The following is a 19,732-nucleotide window of genomic DNA, read 5'->3' as shown; positions in this document are numbered from 1 at the left end:
CAGATGGAAGCTGGATCTAATTCTCTTAGAAATCTCTATGTTCCCTACAGTAAAAATGTTTTTTTTTTCTTTTTTTTTTCTAATACTACAAATACTACATGCTATTTAATTGTTGCACAGTTTCCCCACAAAAATGGATTCAAGTGGAAAGAATGCTTATTAAATTGTCATGTAAACAAGGAACAAGGTTAAGATAATTTTGTAACATTTTGTAGATTTTTCAAGTTTCTTTTGAAGTTGCATGTACAAGGATTTCTAATGCAGTAGTATAAGAGCTATAACTTAAAATATATCATGCCTGCATAGGTGTTACCTGAATTAACTTTAAGATACTTCTTTCAGTGTTCTCCTAATGACGACCAAGACATGTTGACATTCTAACATTTTAACTACAAAAATTCAGCTAACTTGTGAAATTTGTTTTCTCAGCAGCAACATCATGAAGAGCAGGAAGCTGAACAGATGGTTAATTAAAGAGAATAGAATTTTCACATGTAACCAAAGTGTTTTAAAACATACCAGTCTAAAAGGTGACCTACCAAAAGCTTTTATAAACTGGAAGTATTTAATTGTGTTGAATGACCCACATAAAGGAACACTTAAGTGCCTGCTACATCATGTATGTCCTTTTTGGCTGTGATATTTAAGCATATTAAATATATTGAGCTCTTCCTATAAAGAATAAATCACTCTGACTTGTTCTGGCTTACTCTGTATGAAGTGTTCAGGTAACAGTTCACCATCTTGTGGATACATGCAAAATACTTCTGTGGACGCTTGAGGAAAGCAGTGACTTTGCTAGGTCACAGCACACCTAGAAAGACAGTATTATTTGGCTACTTGGGAAGCAAAGAGTTACAAACTGGATGGAGACAACAGCTACAGAGAGCTCCAACTAATTTCTGGAACAGCCATATGATCCAGGATGTTTCCTTCAACTGAAACTGAAGCATATGTCCGTGAAACAAAAATCTTACTCTCCTCGCAAGCAGAATCAAAACCTTTACTTTTTCCTTGATTCTGCTTCTCCAGTATTAAGCCAAGGATGACACTCCTGCAAGAGTTAATACTTTAGAGCAGATCTGTGACCATATATTGGGAATAATGGGGGAGAGAACAAGCATTTACTGAAAATCCTGGATAACAGCTACAGAAGGAACGTGAGTAAAAACAGTTCTTTAATTCCTTAAGAAACAGATAGAGGGACGTAAAATGTGTGCCCAGAACTAAAGAAAACCATCCTACACACAGCAGCAGCACCAAGCAGTTCACCGAATGCCTTTGAACTCTGATATGATCAAGAAGTCGTTTTTACCAGTATGCCCTTTTGAGGAAATGTAACTCAGGAAATTTCCTGAGGAAATGTAACCAGTTAATAAAGTACTAGTGCAAGAATTCCTGTGCACCTTATAAAATGTGTCAAGGCTCTTGTGTGTAACTACAACTGAAGCTATTACCAGTAAGTGAATCATTTGTGATTTATCATGCGATTTGTATCAGAAAACAAGCAAACAAAACAAAAAGAAGAAAAAAAAAAAACAGGCAACATAACACAATTTGTTCCTGGGATAGTTAGGGTTCTCTCTTACTAGTTTAGGATTTGGGACCAAGAAAAGAGGTTTGTGTCTTTCACTCTTATTGACAAGGCTCCTACTTTTCAAATCATCCACTTATATCTGGCCTGGTGCTGAAGCTGTCTCTTTAACCAGGCTCTGGACAAGCTGAGAAGTAAAGCTGCTTGCTTGTGGCACAGATCCAGTGCTGTAGGAACAATAAATTGGGAAGAAAGCAGAATTGCTGGATTCAAGCCAAATTACTCAATAGTTCTGTAGATGTGTTAAATTTAATTTGCATGTTGTTAGGATATTATCATCTTTAATGGCTAAAAGCTTTCTGAGAAGTCCATACAGTGCCAGATAGACTTTGGGTAATATCAGTCTATCTTCAGCCTACCGAGCGATAATTTTTACAAAAATTGGTGCAGGCAGCAGTTCTTCCTTAAGTTGCCAGCACCCTTCTTCCACGCCAAGTTTCCATGTATCTGCCACTGTAATGATGTTTTAAACACTGAAAATAACTACAATTGTCAATCAGAGCTCACCGAGTACTCTCATACATTCCACAAATCTTTCTTTAAGCTGCTACTACGTGCCTTGATCTGACTTCAGAAGTTTCTTTGTTATCATCTGCCTGCAGGAAACATTCTGTGGAAGTTGTGTGAATTGCATCAGACAGGTAAAAGCTGGCACCTGAATAATTTATGTCAGCAGCACATTTTCAGTAAGCAACTTGGCCATCAGCTGCAGAGCAGCATCTTAACAAAGATCTAGATAATATAGAAGCAGTCTGAAGAAATAATTCTGATTATTCGTCAGTACCACACAAAATGCGAACGTTAACACCGATGCTGGCAGTTAACCCATACTAATACCAGTTTTTTATCATAGGGATTGCATTTTTCTTCTTTCCCCATTTCTGTACAATTATTTCCAGTAACTGTTTGTTTGTTTGTTTTATTGCCAACAGCATAAATTGCTAGGCTGGCATTTTAATTAAAAGGTGGACAAAGACGAAGAGAAAAATGAGACTGCCAGTTGTCAGAGCAGCCACTGATCAGTCACAGCGGAGCATACTGCTCCTTCATGAGGGCCTCACCGATTCAGCTTCATGAAAGTATAACTTGATTACCTTTCTCTGATAGTCAAACATGATTTTTTATGTGCAAACAATATCTGAAGATGTAATGATTACTAGACATACAAAAATGAAGCTATATACTGTTGAGTCAGAGCTTACTCACATCAGAACAGTTTACAATATATGTGAATACGATGCTGTTGATGAAGGAGACTGTAAACATAACCATAAACTAACATTAAAAACTGTAAGACCTTGTCTAGAATGCATTATTATTATTATTATTTCTAAAGTAGGGAAGACAAAATGTCAAGCGTTAGCCACTATTTGGCGATGCCTTACAGGATATACTATATCCCAGTGTAAATAAGGAACTCATAATTTCTTCTAAAGCGTATATAAATGACATTTCTCTTTGATACGTTGTTCAAAGTGAAAACCTTGATTCTAAAATTAGAAATTCTAATAGGGAAAAAAAAACACTTGCAAGGGGGTAAGATTGAAGAAAAGATAGTAGTGCTCTATCTTTGGAATTAATACGATCTCACGTGATGATAATAGGACACTGATTATATTTATCATTTTGGAAGAGCTACTGTGCATTCCTACTGTTACAACAACAGCACCACTTCCTTTTAACAATATTTTTCAAAGTGTTTTACAAAGGATGTTAGGATCATTATCTTGACTTTACTGACAAGAAAATCAAGAAACAGACCACTGAAAAAATAACTAGCTGAACATCACCTGACAGACAAGTGACTGAGTGGAAACACAAATTTCCAAGTTCCAGTACCATATTCTACTGACAAGACCGCAGTGATGCTTTCAAATGCCCGAGCCACCTTCTAACCAGGTGAGTGATCACAGAATTTACAAAGGCACTGACTGTGCTTTTCTGACAAGCCTGGCTGAGTACCTACTAAATATTACAGCAAGAAGCCATTCATAACTATTAAAAGGCTCTCCTTTAGCAAAGCCATCCAGTTGTTAGTGGCTGGCAGGAGTTCAAAATTCCCGTTTAAAACCATCTGTCTCTTTTAATTGACTTTACTGTCTTGGTCTTTCCCAGCTGTGATACTTAAGATAGGAATAAGAAGCATAGGCAGCAATTCTTCTATTAAGTCTGGTCTAGCGCTTCTCCAACACTTTCACACCACAAGGGAAACTTGTAAAAGTTCAGTACTCCCCCGTGTCTGTTGCCTCCTTAGCTTTCTGATGACTCTACATCTTTAAAAGAAAGAGTTTTGAGAGAGGACAACTCAAGTAAAATTTTCTGTTGAGAGAACAAACATCCACAAGCTCTACCAGACAGGGCATTAATCACAAAAACCTTCGGCTTTCTCAGAATCACAACAGCTAGTCAGTTATTGAACCTAAACATCTGTGTTAGGTAGGGACTGAGGAAGGGAATATATTTTTGCCCTCTCACCACCTCTACTTGCCTCCTCCAATAAAGTTTGCTGGCCGACTGTCACAGAAGATAGCTGTTCTGTGGCTAATTTAACTCAAAATTACACCTGCTAAAGGCATTTTCAACCAGACCACAGCTGCCAGATCCAGGCCTCCTCATACAACTCAGGCAGCAGAAAGAATTACAATCAGCACAGAAAACCTGTCCCCAAATTAACACCACAATATATTGTAGTACGTCATCCAAAATTTAATACATAAAGGTATCATTGTCTGCCTGTATGGAGTATCTCTGTCAAAGAACAATCTTCCATTTCAGATGTAGAGTAGATGGAGATTTATTTAATTTATTTTTTTTTTGTAATTGTTCGGTGACATTTTTCTCGTAAGGTTGCAAGAACACTGAAGAGCATTACTCAGAACACGGGTTTTTTTTGTTTGGTTGGTTGTTGGTTTTTTTTTTTGTTTTTTTTTTTTGCCTTTGGAGTGACTCTATCTTTGAATCTGACACACACTATTTAAATTTTTAATTAGAAATTACACTTTGGAACTGCACATTGATCAAATCAGACAGCACTGCTGTGCGTACATGATACCCACACACAAACACACACTATTTATAGTCTCAGTATATATTCTATACTTTATCTTATATAACTATATACACAAGGGCTATGAACAAGTGCAGATATCAAATAACCTTTTTTTTTTCTTTTTTTTTTTTTTTTAAGAAAAGGAAAGCCATCTACACACAAATTAAAAAATCCTCCTTTATTTTGTTTGAGCACTGGTTTCCTGATTCTTGTTTTTTTTCCCAGCCCATTGAATGTTCAATTGCCATTGTACAATACACTCAAAATACAGGAAGGATATGATCAGTGGGCTCAATTTCAAAGATGCGGAACTACCACTGAAGAACTACCACTGAACTAGATCTGACTGAGCTTAAATGGCCCCAAGGCACTTCATTGCCTTGAGACAGAATTACAGATTCAGCCATTTAAGCAGAAAGATATAACTCTGCATGTATGAAACCATCTCACAAGTCCTTGCTTGTTTCAAAAGCATACACAATATTTCTACAGCTGTTTAAAAAAACAGAAATCCATTCAACTATTTTTGCTTTAAAATCACTTTTGCAGTCATTCATTACTAACCTGGCTGTTAAAGTTGGAGAAGTGACAACAGAGGTAAAAATCTCAACCATAGCCATTTTACAAAGATCAGCTGCAGATCCTATGAAAGAAAGTGACCTGGTTTTAATTTAAAGCAAGCAAAATGAAAAAGTTGTGCTTAGAACTATGGCACAGGAATGAAACACATCTGAAGGTTATGAATTACAAGAATTTGCAAAACTAGCAGATTCACTTGATGTCGTATGTAAAACAGATCACAAGATTAATAAAAAACTAATAGTTGCATGTTAATTAAAACAGAAAATAATAATATTAAGATATATGCTAGCTAAAGGTGAATTTGACACTCACGGCCATGAGTTGAGAACTTCTTTCTAAAAAAAAAAAAAAGTCTGAAATCATCTAACTCTAAATTGGAATTAAAATTTACCTATAAATCAATTAAAATTTAATGTCATAAAAGATTAGAACGTTGTTTCAGGGACACATTTTCATTTGGTAGCTTAATTTATGCTTTTTCATATCTCCATGGGCTTGTAATGTATATTCGTTACATTACAGTGTTAAGAGCAGTGGTGCATTAACAGTGTCATGTTATATAATGGATTCTGCATTTCTAGGGATCAAGAAACAGAATGATTCCCCAGGCCTGCAGTTTCGTGAAAGGTTCTGTTTTGAACCATGCAACAGGGTTTTAATGCATTTTTATATAAAGAATTATCAGATGAAATACAGAAGCAGTCCTTTAACTAAGGACTGGAACCCATAATTCTCCTTTCTCCATCAGATATCCTAAATGTACCAAACCATATGCTTGTTCCTTTTTGCACCCCCTAACTCAGTGAATCTTGAATTCTTTCTTCCAAATTGTCCAACTTCCAGAGATAAAGACTAGCAAGGTTAGGCAAATGGCAAGGGTACTCTCCTGGGAGCTAAGAGAGTATCTAAGAGATTGAGGAGATCATTATCTCTCAATGACCCAAGAGGGGAAAGACTTCACCTCTTCTTTATTCATGGCTTTCTGTGACAAACTGCCTCCTCTGAGTCCCATACTGAGACTCCACCTTGATGACTTTGCCACAGTTGTGTAATAGTTTAACTGCTATAGAACATCTTAGGAAAAGTATTTTGATTAAATTTTTCTGACCAGTTCTGTAGTCCATTTGAAAATATTCCTTGATGTTAAAACAATGAAATAAAATAATAGACTAGATACTTGTGGATATAGTTCCATTATTTCAGTGTATTTGGAACTTGCCAAACAGCAAGATCCCAGAGCAGAATTCTCCCAAATAAATGTAACAGTTTCCATGATAAATATCTTAATAAAATACATGTTTTTCTCTATTCGGCCAGCTAGATCTGAAACATAACTGATGAATAATATGCTGTACATTGGTAAAAATTATTGTACCGGAATCTTCAATAAGAGAAAAAACACTAAGAATGAACTGTGGCAGATATCGTTGCAGTAAGTTGAAGCTGTAACTCTGTACATTCCTCTCAATATTGTGATGCATCAAACGTCTTCTGCTATCAGTTTCTGCTACCATATGCAAAATGCAAACTACTTACATTAATTAGATTATTATATATAAATATAAAACACGTTATATGCAGCTTACTACGCTAACAATGTAACAAAATGTTTTAGCATAATTGTGGAAGTTTTTACAGTCTTTAAATACTATCTCACAGCTGAAATGCTGCAATTAAAAATTATTCTAGTCTAGAAGGAAATTTTTAATACCGTTTAGGAATATAGAATATGTTAAAGTTTTTCATACTTGTTTCACCCTACCTTCCAATGTTACATGTTTTGAATAATAGACACACTGTTTTTCATCAGATTTGTCTTCCAGTATGATTTGAACTGACAATGAAATATGTTAATCTTATTATTGTATGTTTTGATACATACAACTGAGAATTTTGTAGACAGTCCTGTGGCGGTTTTGCCTCAGCTCCAGGCTCTTTGGACAGATGGACACAAGAAAGTGCTGCTCAGAGGGCCGTGTAGCTTTATTAATGGTACACTGTACACTCAGCAGGACTCGCTCTATTAGCTCAAGCACTGTGCCTTCAGCTGGAGAGGGCTGCTGGCCAGCTGGATGGAAACCCAGGTAAACTGAACACAAGACTCCAGAGAAGGTTGTACAGGCATCTCCATATTTACAAACATGCAAGCTTTGCTGCAGATTTTATAAGGATATTTTAAAATCCTGCATTTGAGAGCCTAATACAGCAAGGCAGCTGTCACTTGAGCTCAATTGTTACTCACGCAACAGGGTATTAGAATTCTAGATCTGTGCATGTTCTTGCAGAGGTAGTACTTAAATTCAGTTACTAATTATAAGGAGTGTCAAACATGACATAATTACTTAAGTCATTTTTAAAATGAAACATTAACGAGAATAATATTTGGAGAGGAAAAAAGAAAAATCAAATGATCCTTTCAAAAGGAAAATTCAAATCATTCTATAAAAAGCACACCATCACCATATTTAGAAAGCAGTTTTTACTTGCCTGTAAATAGTACATGTCCAATATAACTTAATGAAAACCCTATCTGCATCTTCCAGTTAAAGAAATAATACTTCCAAAGGGTAGTTTGGTAGGAGGGATTTCAGCTCTGGACTGCCAGCTCAGTTTCATTTTTTTTTTCTTTAGGTGGCTAAATTCTTTACAATACTGGGCCCCACACAACTTAAACTGAGTATGTTAATACATTATTAACTAATAGTTAATTTTTATGCTACTTTTTACATTTTCCAACATGGCAAATTTCCCATTTTGTTCTGTGAAAAAATGCCTTTATTCTCACCCTTCATAGGATTATTTTCAAATGATCCTTACAAAGAATGATTTGGATTTCAAAACAAGTAATAATATATGTTCTTGTAATACTGTATATTTCTTAAACTAACGCTATCTGACAAAATAAAAGTTAGAAATTGCAAGCAGCAAAATCACATAAGCCCTTCTGGTGTAACAAACTATCAAAGAAACCAGAAAGGAAAATATTTTAAGACGACAATATATCTGAAGCCCTGAAATATATATTCTCCCCATACATAATTTGTATCTATTTCTATATTTAACTACCACAGAGAACTAGACTGTATTAGAACATTGTGTTTTGTGATACTGTTTACTTTTATTTCCAAGGAAGCTAGAATACTTATTTTAAACTTCTCTTTTATAATAAAACTCAGGCCTCAGTAGTAGCCTACTAAATAATTCATTCTTTTGAGATTATCAGAGTTGTTGTCTGCTAGAGTTAAGTGTAGATAGGCAAGTAAATAGGTAGGTACGTAGGTGTTTGTTTTTTTTTTTTTACCTTGAACAACAAAATTGACAGCCTGCCTCTCTGCTTGAGTGCGTAGTTTATAATCCTGAGCATTGATATTAACCAGTGGTCTTTTACGCCCCATAATGGAAATCACATAACCTGGTAGGATTTAAGTAGAAATCTGTATTAGAGCAATTAAACTTCAAACATTCTTTTTGAAGATAATACAGATTTTTGCAATTATGCACTGTTTGAGACAATTCAATATTTTTTTTCTTCTGAAAATAGTCAGAGCTTATTGTATTGTTGGTCTCAGAATTATTTTACTCAGAGAATTGGTACACGTTATACAAGAAAAACTTGTGTTCATTAAAGCTGTATTTCATTAGGAATGTCTGCTGGTATACTGATAGAAGAGCAAACTCTCTCTGTGGGAGATGAAACTATAAATATCTAGCAGAATTAGCTATCTATTAGCAGCCATAATTAGAGCTTTCCATGAAATGAATAGATTACATGAGAATAGAAAAAAATAAAAAAATAAAATCAATTTGTGCAGCAATTAAATTGTTAATGAATCTTTCCCAAAATTATCAAATAGTTTTTGGGGAAAAAAGTTAGTATTTTTTTTTCCTAAATACAATAGTTTCATGTCACTTCCACGGCCAAACTTCTTTAACTCTCATTTGTTTTTGTTTTTAATCATTAAAAGAAACACAAGAAAACACAGATAAATATTTATTTTAGACCTGATGATGATGTATTTTGCCAAAATAGCTGCTAGCACTTGAAAGAAGCTGAGAGAGGAAGAGAGATCCAATGATCCTCTTGTCCATATAACACATGTAAAGCCTTATCTTAGCTTTTATTCCTCCCCCCCCCAAAAAAAAATTAATGAAAAATAGAAGTACAAGTGAAAAATTAAGTAAGAAAAGTGAAGTCACCCATGTTAAAAATACATCTTCATACAATCTTTTCTTATACTTCTGAGAACCTTTACTTGATGAGTCCATCATTAGATACCATGGAAGTCCAGACTGACGTAGAGTTTCATCTTGTCTGACGTATTTCAGATACGCAAGCAGAGTAAGAAAACCTCTCCAAACACAAAGCTCTGACTTTACTGTGGACAGCACACACCCAGTACTAAGTACAGGGAATGAAGATTCGGGTCACAAGTGGTGTTCCCCAGGGACTGGTGTTGGGGCCCATCCTTTTTAATATCTTTATTGATGATTTGGACGAGGGAATTGAGTGCACCCTCAGTAAGTTTGCGGATGACATCATGCTGGGGGAAAGTGTCAATCTGCTGGTAGGAAGGCCCTGCAGAGGGACCCAGACAGGATGGGTCGATGGGCAGAGGCCAATGGGATGAGGTTCAATGTGGCTAAGTGCTGGGTCCTGCACTAGATGATCCTGGAGGTATTTTCCAACCTTAATGATTCCGATTCTAAGATGGTTCTGCTGAATTCCTGTATTTCCAGAAGTGCTGACACTAAAAGTACAATTTTTGGAACAAGGAACTGAACTATCTGGAGGTTGAGATATTCTTTGGCAAATCACTCTTCTCAATTTAACTAAGATTTTCCTTGAAGAACAGTAAGAAGATGGAATTCTTAAAGCATTGGACACTCAATGAAAAATAGATTTACTGTAATAACCCTACTCCTAAATGGTGTGCTTCTGATGCATGAAATATCAGACATCCATAACATGTAAATAACTTTAGGTGGGCAGATGCTATTTACCTTTGAACTGCAGATAAGTAAAAAGATTTATAATGAGCCCTGTAGGTTAGAAGTATCTTTCTAGTGAGAATCTGAGGTGGATTAACAAGAAAAATGTTAAACAATGTTTATCTGCTGCAAATTTTTTGAGCTTGTACAACTGAAACAGGTTATAGTTCTACCATTAATAGTTAAAACAATGTTCTGATAGTTGGGAGTGAATGGAGGAGTAAGTACTATTTAGACAAGTATGTGCCGAGTTTTAATGACAGTCAAGGATATTAGTTATGACACTCTTGTCCACTAAACACACAAAACATAATTTTACACAGAATTTTGGTTATAGAAACTCATTTACTTACAAGAGAAGAAAGCTATGTTATTTTAAATAGATCAAAACAAATATGTAATAAACTGCTAATATTTTACTAGTTATATTATGTTCGGCTTAATTAAAGTGAAGCTGCTGAAAACCTACGTTTTCTTTAGTAATACTAATGAATAAAGAAATGTAATTTCATGACACAAAGATAGTTCATGCTTCCAGTAGAGTTTTAAGCTCTACAAAGTACAAAGAAGGAATACTAACATTTTCATGACCAGAAAGTCAGAATCAGTTATATGTTTCTATCATGACACTCGGCTGTTCAATGATGAGTAATAATATACTGCAAATTTACTATTTATTTCTACAAAATGTCTTAGTACAGTATACTGTACTAGGAAACGAAATCCATTTTGACAATTCTACTAATAATTCTACTAATTTTCTTCTAAAGAAAATATTTCAAGCAGCTATACTTTCTCCAAATTGCTGCTCTCCTAGGATTCACTAAATATAAATGAATGTATAGACTAACAACAAATCTGATGTAAGAAGAGTTCGCAGCTGCCGTCTCCAAGAATTACTCTGCACACATCTGTCATCACAGATATCACCTGAATTTCAAGAATATAAATTCTGACTGATGCAAAAAAAAGTGTTAAAAATTGTCTCTGTAAATTTTTTTGTTTGTTTGATTGTTTTTGACTAAATGCCTGAACTTCCACAGTCCAGCAGCCATATGGCATATTTATTAATTAAAAGATTCCTTATGGTTTATTTGTGTTGGAATACATTATATGTCAAAATGATGCAGTGTAACTCGATGTTAAATAGAGTTCACTCTGTGAACAGGCATCTTACTCTTTTAGCATCTTCCCAAAGAAAAGGCAGACAGGTTTAACCACTTTGTCTTAGGGTTGAAAGAGAAATAACTGATTCACCAGGAAGTGATATTCCATATTTTCTCTTCACCTGTAACAACTATCTGACTTTTGGTTGAGCTGAATCTCTGTCTACATCAATCTGTGCTGATCAATAAATAAAAATATGCATGTGGGCTTTGGATTACCTTTCTTTCGGCATTGTTCAATGGTTTTCTTTGTAAATTCATTTACTTTCTTGTATTTTTGCATAAAACTCTCTATAAAGTGACTGGCTTGAAGAGGAGTAATTCCCAGGCATTCAGCAAGACGTTCTTTACCTGGTGCATAAAAAAAGCAGAACAGAAACCCACTACATACTGTCACATTCACAATTAGTGGAATTAGTAAATCTACATATCTCTATGAAAGAGAATGGATCTGATATATTATGGTAATATTTAAACAATGCAAATGTTTAACTTTGAGCTTGAATGCTTCACTGAAGTTAGTGGATTAAAAATATACTTAATAAGAAGTATATAAACAGTACATAATTAGGGAATTCCTAGTTATAATTTATACCTATAATGCAGTTGACATCTTTTTTGTTCACATAACTTCTGTCTGAAGTATCATTTTACTAGTTAAGTGTCGAAATGTGCAAAATTTTGAGGAGCAGATAAAGAACTTAAAAACAATTTTAAATGAATATAAATGTGAATGAAGATCTGAAAAAAAAGGATGGAGATGCAGCTGGTTGAGTTTAGCTAGAAGTTTTGGATATGGTGTACAAATCACAGAAAGAACTAATGGCTGAAGCAATCAGATCAAGTGGCTTGATTTGAAAAAGGTAGTTAGGAGAGTGAGTCCCACATATTTCAGACAGTCTTAGGCTCCTCAATTTCTGTAAAAAACTGGGTCCAAGTTGTGAGATGAAAGGGTTGGAAAAAGACATCCAGAATCAAAAAGTGTTTCAGCAGAGATAGAAAGGAACAATACCTTTTGGATAGTACATAGATGCACAATATATATTACATTGTATCTAAGAGCATCTATAAGATAAGATAGAAAATCAATCAATCAAACAAACAAACAAACAAAAAACCTTAGGACAGTTTTCCAGAGTGTGAAAACATAATCTAGGAGCTACAGTTTAAAGACATTTATAAACCAAACAGTTCCAGTAAAAATAAAACATACATCAACATTAGTCATAAGAGGTTTGAAAGACAGATATATTTGTTAGCTGCACAGCAACACAAACCAGCACTGTGTCTGCAAATAACAAGCTGAGAGGCAATGTCTCAAGGCACTAAAAACATGGAATAGTTATTGTCACCGTAATACCATCAAGAAAAATTATCTAGCGTTTTTGAAAGAGAAAGGATTTCAGCCACCTAAATGCCATCACTGTCAGTTTGATGTGCATTTCAGAACAATTCTGTACCATTTTGTTCTCTGTCATGTCAGGATCTCCACTGAGCTCCAGAAACACTAGTCTGGACAAGGTGCTAAAATAAGAAATTCACATGTAGGATGACTCTTAGCTGAGGCCTGTGCATTTGTTTGACATCTAAGTAATTTTTTTTACTTCTTTGGTCAGAAAATGACAAATCTATCTGCTAAAGCAAATATTGTTAATAGCTAGAAGACTGCTGTGGCTTCCTTAGCGAACTGCAACATCCATATGGAAGCCTGCTCTAAGGAACCTGCTTTGGCAGGGGGATTGGACCCAATGATCTCTCGAGGTCCGTTCCAACCCCTACAATTCTGTGATTCTGTGACATGTTGCAATGTCCATATTATCCTTCTAAAGAACTACTGCTATACAGAACAAAGCATTACATAAAACAGTCAGAAAATTAAGCCACAGTATCTATAAGGAAGTCTGAAAAATTCCAGGGAGATGCAGTTTCTGGGAAGCAAAAAAAGAGGACTGTACAGCCATGTAAGATCACATTTCATGATGCAGGAGCACAGACCATGCTAAGCAACTCCCAGGAGTGGACTAAAGCTTCCTTGAGACTTCCCCTTAAATTATCTGTGCCAGGGGAATTGGTAGCAACAAACAGCCTGTGCGTTTTACCGTTCTCCATTCTATAATATCTTTCATAACTGAAAATAACACTATTTGCTTCTTTGATTTTCATTGAACACTTTGATATTCCTCTATGTTCTGTATAATTCAGGACTTGAACATAGTGCCACTAAATAGAATTGATTCTTTCTTTTACAGAAGTTTAAGTTGTATTTTCTGCAGCTGTACGGAGTGATTGAGGCATAAGCAGATGAATATAACTGCTCCAAATTAAGCAAAAAGTCTGTAATACTGTTATCCATCTCAATATCTGGTATATTTATTAAAGTACCAACAGACATAGTGAGACTCTTCTTTCTTATATTGTTTTCTATCCTCCAAGATTATGGAAAAGACCTTGAAAATATAAACCAAGTGTAACTTAAAGCTAAGAAAACATTAAAAAAAATATTATTTACTACATGAAAGTAAGCATAATACAGGCAAGCTCCTCCAGAGGTCCCTTCCAACCTCAACATTCTGTGAACATGCTTTGAGACAATATCTGAATTCCTCTGATTTCATTACAGTTATTCTCATCTGTGTACATACTGACAGAATGCAAAGTTTCTTATACTAATTTGAGATAAAGACAAATGCTTCAGTTACATCAACAACAAATAAACAAAAATCAGAGTAATCTTTGTGTATGTCAATGTAGCTATATTACCTGGATAATTTTGATGCAGAGTAGATTATTTAACAATACTTGATATAAATAACAATATAATACAAAATTTTATTCCTTTCCCTGAATTCAGCACACTTGCAGAAGTTACATACAAGGTAGGAATATACTGTAGCTGTTTATTTTGTAAGATGCCTACCTGCTCCATAAACCACTGAGTAAACTATACGCTTTGCTTGCTCTCTATCAGCTTGTTTCACTTCTTCACTTGGAATCCCCTTCCTAAATGAACAAACAAAAATAATATATTTTCAGTTAAAACTAAGTTAAATGTTTATCCCCACAGAAAATGTATTTAACTATATACACACAAGGAATAGAAGCACTTAGGGGCTTTTGTCTTAGGCACAACGAACATACAACTTCTTCAAAACTTTCTGTGGTGATAGTCAACAGTAGATTTTATAGTAAATTTTTATAAATAGTAACTTTTTTTTCTTTAATCTTCATCTAGTCATTTCCTTTGCTTTTAAATCAAATCCTTGGCTAGGAAAAGTCTTACTACTATACTACTAGTTCTTTAGGGTGAAAAGGCCCCAGTACTGATCCATGAAAAAAGTTAAATCTCCCCAGCAACAGCATTTCTTCAAGATATAAAGGGTATTGAGACTCTGAACATAAGTCTGACCTAAAGCTAATTTAAACAAAGGTTGTATATCAAGAATAACGATTGATATAAGCATGTACCAAATCTCTTACATGTCTTAAAAAGCTCCACTATAGAGAGACTTCATAAAACAGCAGCACTGGCTGTTTCTTAACTGGAGAGCATAGCTAGTTTACTGGCAGCAAAGCATTGCCCTTCCCACTCCCCATTCACTCACCAAGTGATGTAAATAGTCCTGTGAAAGGGCTCATGGATTTAGTAATTTGCAAATTAAAAGCTAGACCTCTGCAATAACCAAGTTTATGCAACCTATGCTTTTTCTTATCCAAATGTAGATTCTGAAAGAATCCTGAATTACTGACAATTGACAACACTGATGAATATTGATAATTGGTTTAAACAGAAGTGCATTGAGGGGGATCTCATCTGCTCATCACACTCTGAAAAGAAATACCTACACTAACTGTCTTTGGAACTTAGAGATTTACTGCTGGCAGAGATACCTGATTCACAAGGCACAGCTTGCAAATAAGTTTCTTCATGAGTATGTTCATGATGATTTGATCGCATTTTAAAATTCTGTTTGGTATGCTTTGCCATGAACACTTTCTGTTATGAAAGATGTTTTATCATGGAAGTTGGTCTGACAAGCTTTGAAAAAATGTCATATTTCTGTATATCTTCTTAGAGTCTTTCACCATTATTTCACCGTGATAACCAAACACCTAGAAAATCAAGAGAGCCACAGATTTGTGCTTGGTTGGCCCATACACTGATTTTAGCCTAGCCTCTGAAAAGTGCTGGTATAATTAGGCTCTGAAAGATGAACAGGTAGGCCTTGGGCGCAATCAGTGTTAAGCAAGTCCTTACGGAAATGCAGATATTTTTAAAGATGAAAAATAAAATTGAGCACAATTTCAAAACTTCCCTGGGCAAATAGCCCTTGGCTTTGTAAAAGTTCACATTGCCACTTTGAACAGCATAATTGCTTCAAAGATAAAACGGACTTTTCTCTGTTCATTTTTAGGCTGAGAGACATGAAGAGCTAGATAATCTGATAGACGATGTTTTCAGTGTCAAGATTATTCCCACTTAAGTCAATCATTTTGGTAGTTGGAGGCTCTTAAAATTTGCCTTCTCTGTTGTGCCAGGTGAAAAGGTCATGGCTCTTATGAATAAAACAGGCTGAGATTCCCAAATGTACCTGATTAAGATGACAGAGTGGCAATTGGAACTAATATTTGCAGAATCAGGAAACCAGACATCATCAAAGATTTCCTGAAGCAAATTCTGGCAGAAAGTCTGAAGGAATTTCCTGAAGGACCTGGCAGAAAGCTACACATATTCTTGGGAAAACATCTATCCAGAAACAGGAGGGAAAATAGAGTCTGGAGGGAAAACAGGAGTTCCCTAGAGAACAGACGGTAGATCTCACCTGAGGACCATTCTGGAATAAAGAGCAAAGACTGAAGAATACATAAATTAGGGAAACTAAAAAATCTAATTCTGTTTTCCTAGTAATGCATAATTCAAACTAGATGCCTAGAGAAAACAAGAGATAGGATTACAGCAAGGGATTTTACATGCAGATTTGCTTAAGTTTGAGGTTAGAGACAACCAAGAGCCAAGGGGTGAGCAGGGGGTATGTTAGCTGCCAAACTCTCTGAAAAAGAAGGGCTATAACTGCAAGAATACAGTGGGCAAAAAGTCCTGGAGATCTGTAGAGGAACATGTAGACTAATCAGGTCGTGGTACTGAGGAAGCAACTCAAGCTCAGAGCTTTGCTCTTACTGGGTGGGACTGGTGGTTCTAGAGGAGCTTTAACGGTGCAAGACACCAGAACTTGGTAACGTTCACAGCAAAACCCGGTGTTAGGATTTTTAGGATTTTAAGGTTGATTTTGCATCATCCAAACTTCAACCTGAAGGGGCTGATAGAGAAAAACAGAAATAGACTTTGTTGTAATTATGATAGGCAGTACCAGGAGAAGGATCCTGTTTTGATTGTAAGCAATCACAATAAAACCTTGTCTAAGACAGTTAATGGTGCAAATGGACCCGCATCATGTGATTACAGCAAGCATGACAGCCACTTTGCATTTCCTCATCTTCAGTTATTCAAGAAATATATGAGAAGCAAGTAGCATTTTTAGAGCATTGTGACAAATTTTTCATTTACTAAAGTGCTAAATACAAAGTGGTCAGTCTACACATCCTAGTGTGTCAGACGGGGAAACATGAGCGCTCAGCAGAGAGGCATTAAATCTAGCACCCTGGATATGTGCAAATGTATGTATCCCACTCAAGAATCCTGAATAATAAAAGATGATAAAAGAAATTGCCATATAAATCACAAGTGCTCAAGCAAATAGAAGTCATTAATCAAAACTATTCCTATTTTTCTAATAATGAAAATTGTGTTTTTTTTTTCCTGTTTATATTAACAATGATTGGTTTCTACCTGTGATCCTTGATTCCTTCTGTAATAGAGTGGTACTTCTGCAGTTTGAGAAGACTATTCCTTTGAATAACAAGATGGCATTAGGGGGTCAATTTCTCATACATGCAGTAACCATGCTAGAAATCCTCATTGGGCTTTCTTCTTGAGCCTATTTCCTCTAGAAATACATTTATTTTCATGACAACCTCCCCTATGAAGAAAGGCTGAGAGAGCTGGAGATGTTCAGCCTGGAGAAGAGAAGGCTCCACGGAGACCTCGTTGCAGCCTTTTAGTACTTAAAAGGGTCTTATAGAAAGGATGGAGAGGAACTCTTCACTTGGGTAGATAATGATAGGGCACAAGGGGGAATGGTCTTAAACTAAAATAGGATAGATTCAGATCAGATGTTAGGAAGAAATTCTTCACTGTGAGGGTGGTGAGGCACTGGCACAGGCTGCCCAAAGAAGCTGTGGCTGCCCCATCCCTGGAGGTGTTCAAGGCCAGGCTGGATGGGGCTTTGGGCAGCCTGGGCTGGTGGGAGGTGTCCCTGCCCATGGCAGGGGTTTGGGACTAGAGGATCTTTGAGGTCCCTTCCAGCCCAAGCCATTCTATGATTCTATAATAAATTAATTTGTTACCAAGGGTTCTGCAAGAATCTATTTAAAGTTAAAACTTTTATTTTGGTTTTGGACTCATCACAGAATACCACAGTATTGAGAAGGAAACGTTATCATCTTCTTATTTGTATAAGAGATGTTTAAGCTACACTCACAAAGAAAGTTATCTAATACATGAAAACAGTGCTGAATTGTGGTATGACATAAAATAGATATCTTTTGGGGGTACACTCCTTTCAAACACACTTGAATCCAAAAAAAGGAAACTGAATGAGCATAAAAAAATCTTCAGCCTAGACAGTGACATAGAGGCAAACATCAGCTTACTTATTACTGTATGTTCATCTAGAAGAACAGGAAGAATGTTAATGTATATGAATGTAAAACAAATTGATGCAGAAAACAAAACTTAAAAGAAAGAATTTGCTGGATGCTTTGTTGTGGAAATCCTCCAGAAAATATGCATGCAGTTATTAGTTCCGGCATAAAACATGTTTTTCTGCTTTATGACATCTTTCTTATTACTCCACCTTTTAATAAGCTATTTGGTCAAGTTCATCATCAATCATCAATTCATCAATTACCATCTTCAATTTCTTCCTGACTTGCCATCTCCAGATGTGCAGTATTTCACCTCTTATGTGCCCAGGCTCTTACATTCCTGTCCTTGGTGCATACCTATTTCAGTCTACTTCCACAATTCTGATTTGCTTGTCCTTTGCTTTCCTTTGTTTAGTCCTGCTTTGCAAGTACTTTGCTTTATAGTTCTTTACTTGATACACATCTATTAGGTGAAATAAAGAATGGGCTTCTGTGCTGGAAGACACTTATCAAGTTCAGGTTAACAGATCTCATTATTCTTGGAAGGAGTTATCAGAGCTGAACAACCAGGAAAGGTCCGTGAGGACAGCAAAATAACTTAGCACAAAAAGTTATAGAAAATCTGACAAATGTGGTCAGAGTAGAGATATACAAGCTCTTTAAAGGGATGGTTCTACTATGAAGTAGGTTGTATGCCAAAAAGGAAATAGCTGCCTGGAAAAAGAAAAAAAAAAAAAAAAGGAAAGAAAGAAAAGTTTCTAAGGAACCAAATTGTCAGTAAGAAATATACACAGCAGATACAAAACTTAGAACAATGCATATGCAATTACTTTTTCAAGTATTTTGAATATTTTCTATAATTTCTCCAAAATGTTTTCATATATTAATGGGGTCTAAAGAGCATTCCAAAGACTTTCTGCTGAATTAAGTCTTAAAACTTATGAACACCAAGTTTCTTTATATCCAAGAAAAATATGGCAATCTTATTTGTGATTTAAAAAAAAAAAAAAGCTTAGCTACAAACCAGAATCAGAATAATATATTTATTACAAAGTAGAGAACAAGATGGAATTATTTTTAAACTGCACAGAATATTATAAATAAACAATAAATGCAAATTTTTGTATACTGAAATTAGCACAGAACACAAAGTAGTTGAACACATGCAGAAAAAAAAAAATCCAAGAGGCCACAGGACATAAGAATTGGGCAATAGCAAAATAAAACTTTGAGAACAGGTAGAAATGGAAGGAAACCAGTCTTGAAAGAACGCGATAAGACATTTCAGTATTTCTGGGAAATATTGCATGGTGACGGAAGTCGTCTGTTTATGTACAGGACAAGGCAGAACAAACTTCTCCAACACAATATCTGGCAGACATGCATTGCCTTGTTCTGCATTACATTACACCAAGCTAAGCCCAGTCATAATAGCCACAAAGCTCTTGGCTGCTCTCCTGCATCTGTCAGTTAATCCAAGTCCTAGCTGGGAGTTGTTGCGGGAAAGGAGACGGAGTGCCCCTAAATTCATTTTATACATGGTCATTAATGTCCAATAAATGACTGAATATACAAGTGAATACACATTCA

At 35.5% G+C, this 19,732-nt stretch overlaps 1 protein-coding gene across 2 annotated transcripts in view; it reads right to left on the bottom strand.

Annotated features, from left to right (window-relative positions):
- POLN (DNA polymerase nu) overlaps positions 1-19,732 on the bottom strand; it is a 111,423-nt gene that overhangs the window by 18,757 nt on the left and 72,934 nt on the right. For both annotated transcript variants that reach the window (XM_083833928.1, XM_083833927.1), the window contains 4 exons: positions 14,298-14,380; positions 11,600-11,731; positions 8,527-8,637; positions 5,208-5,286 (listed from right to left, as the gene is read on the bottom strand). In XM_083833928.1, the coding sequence (XP_083690054.1) occupies positions 5,208-5,286; positions 8,527-8,637; positions 11,600-11,731; positions 14,298-14,380 (405 nt within the window). The remainder of the gene's footprint in view (positions 1-5,207; positions 5,287-8,526; positions 8,638-11,599; positions 11,732-14,297; positions 14,381-19,732) is intronic.

This window comes from Anser anser, assembly GCF_964211835.1.
Source record: "Anser anser genome assembly, chromosome: 4".
NCBI classification, from domain to species: Eukaryota; Metazoa; Chordata; class Aves; order Anseriformes; family Anatidae; genus Anser; species Anser anser.
The sequence above is the reverse complement of the archived record's forward strand: the minus strand, read 5'-3'. Positions and strand labels throughout refer to the sequence as shown.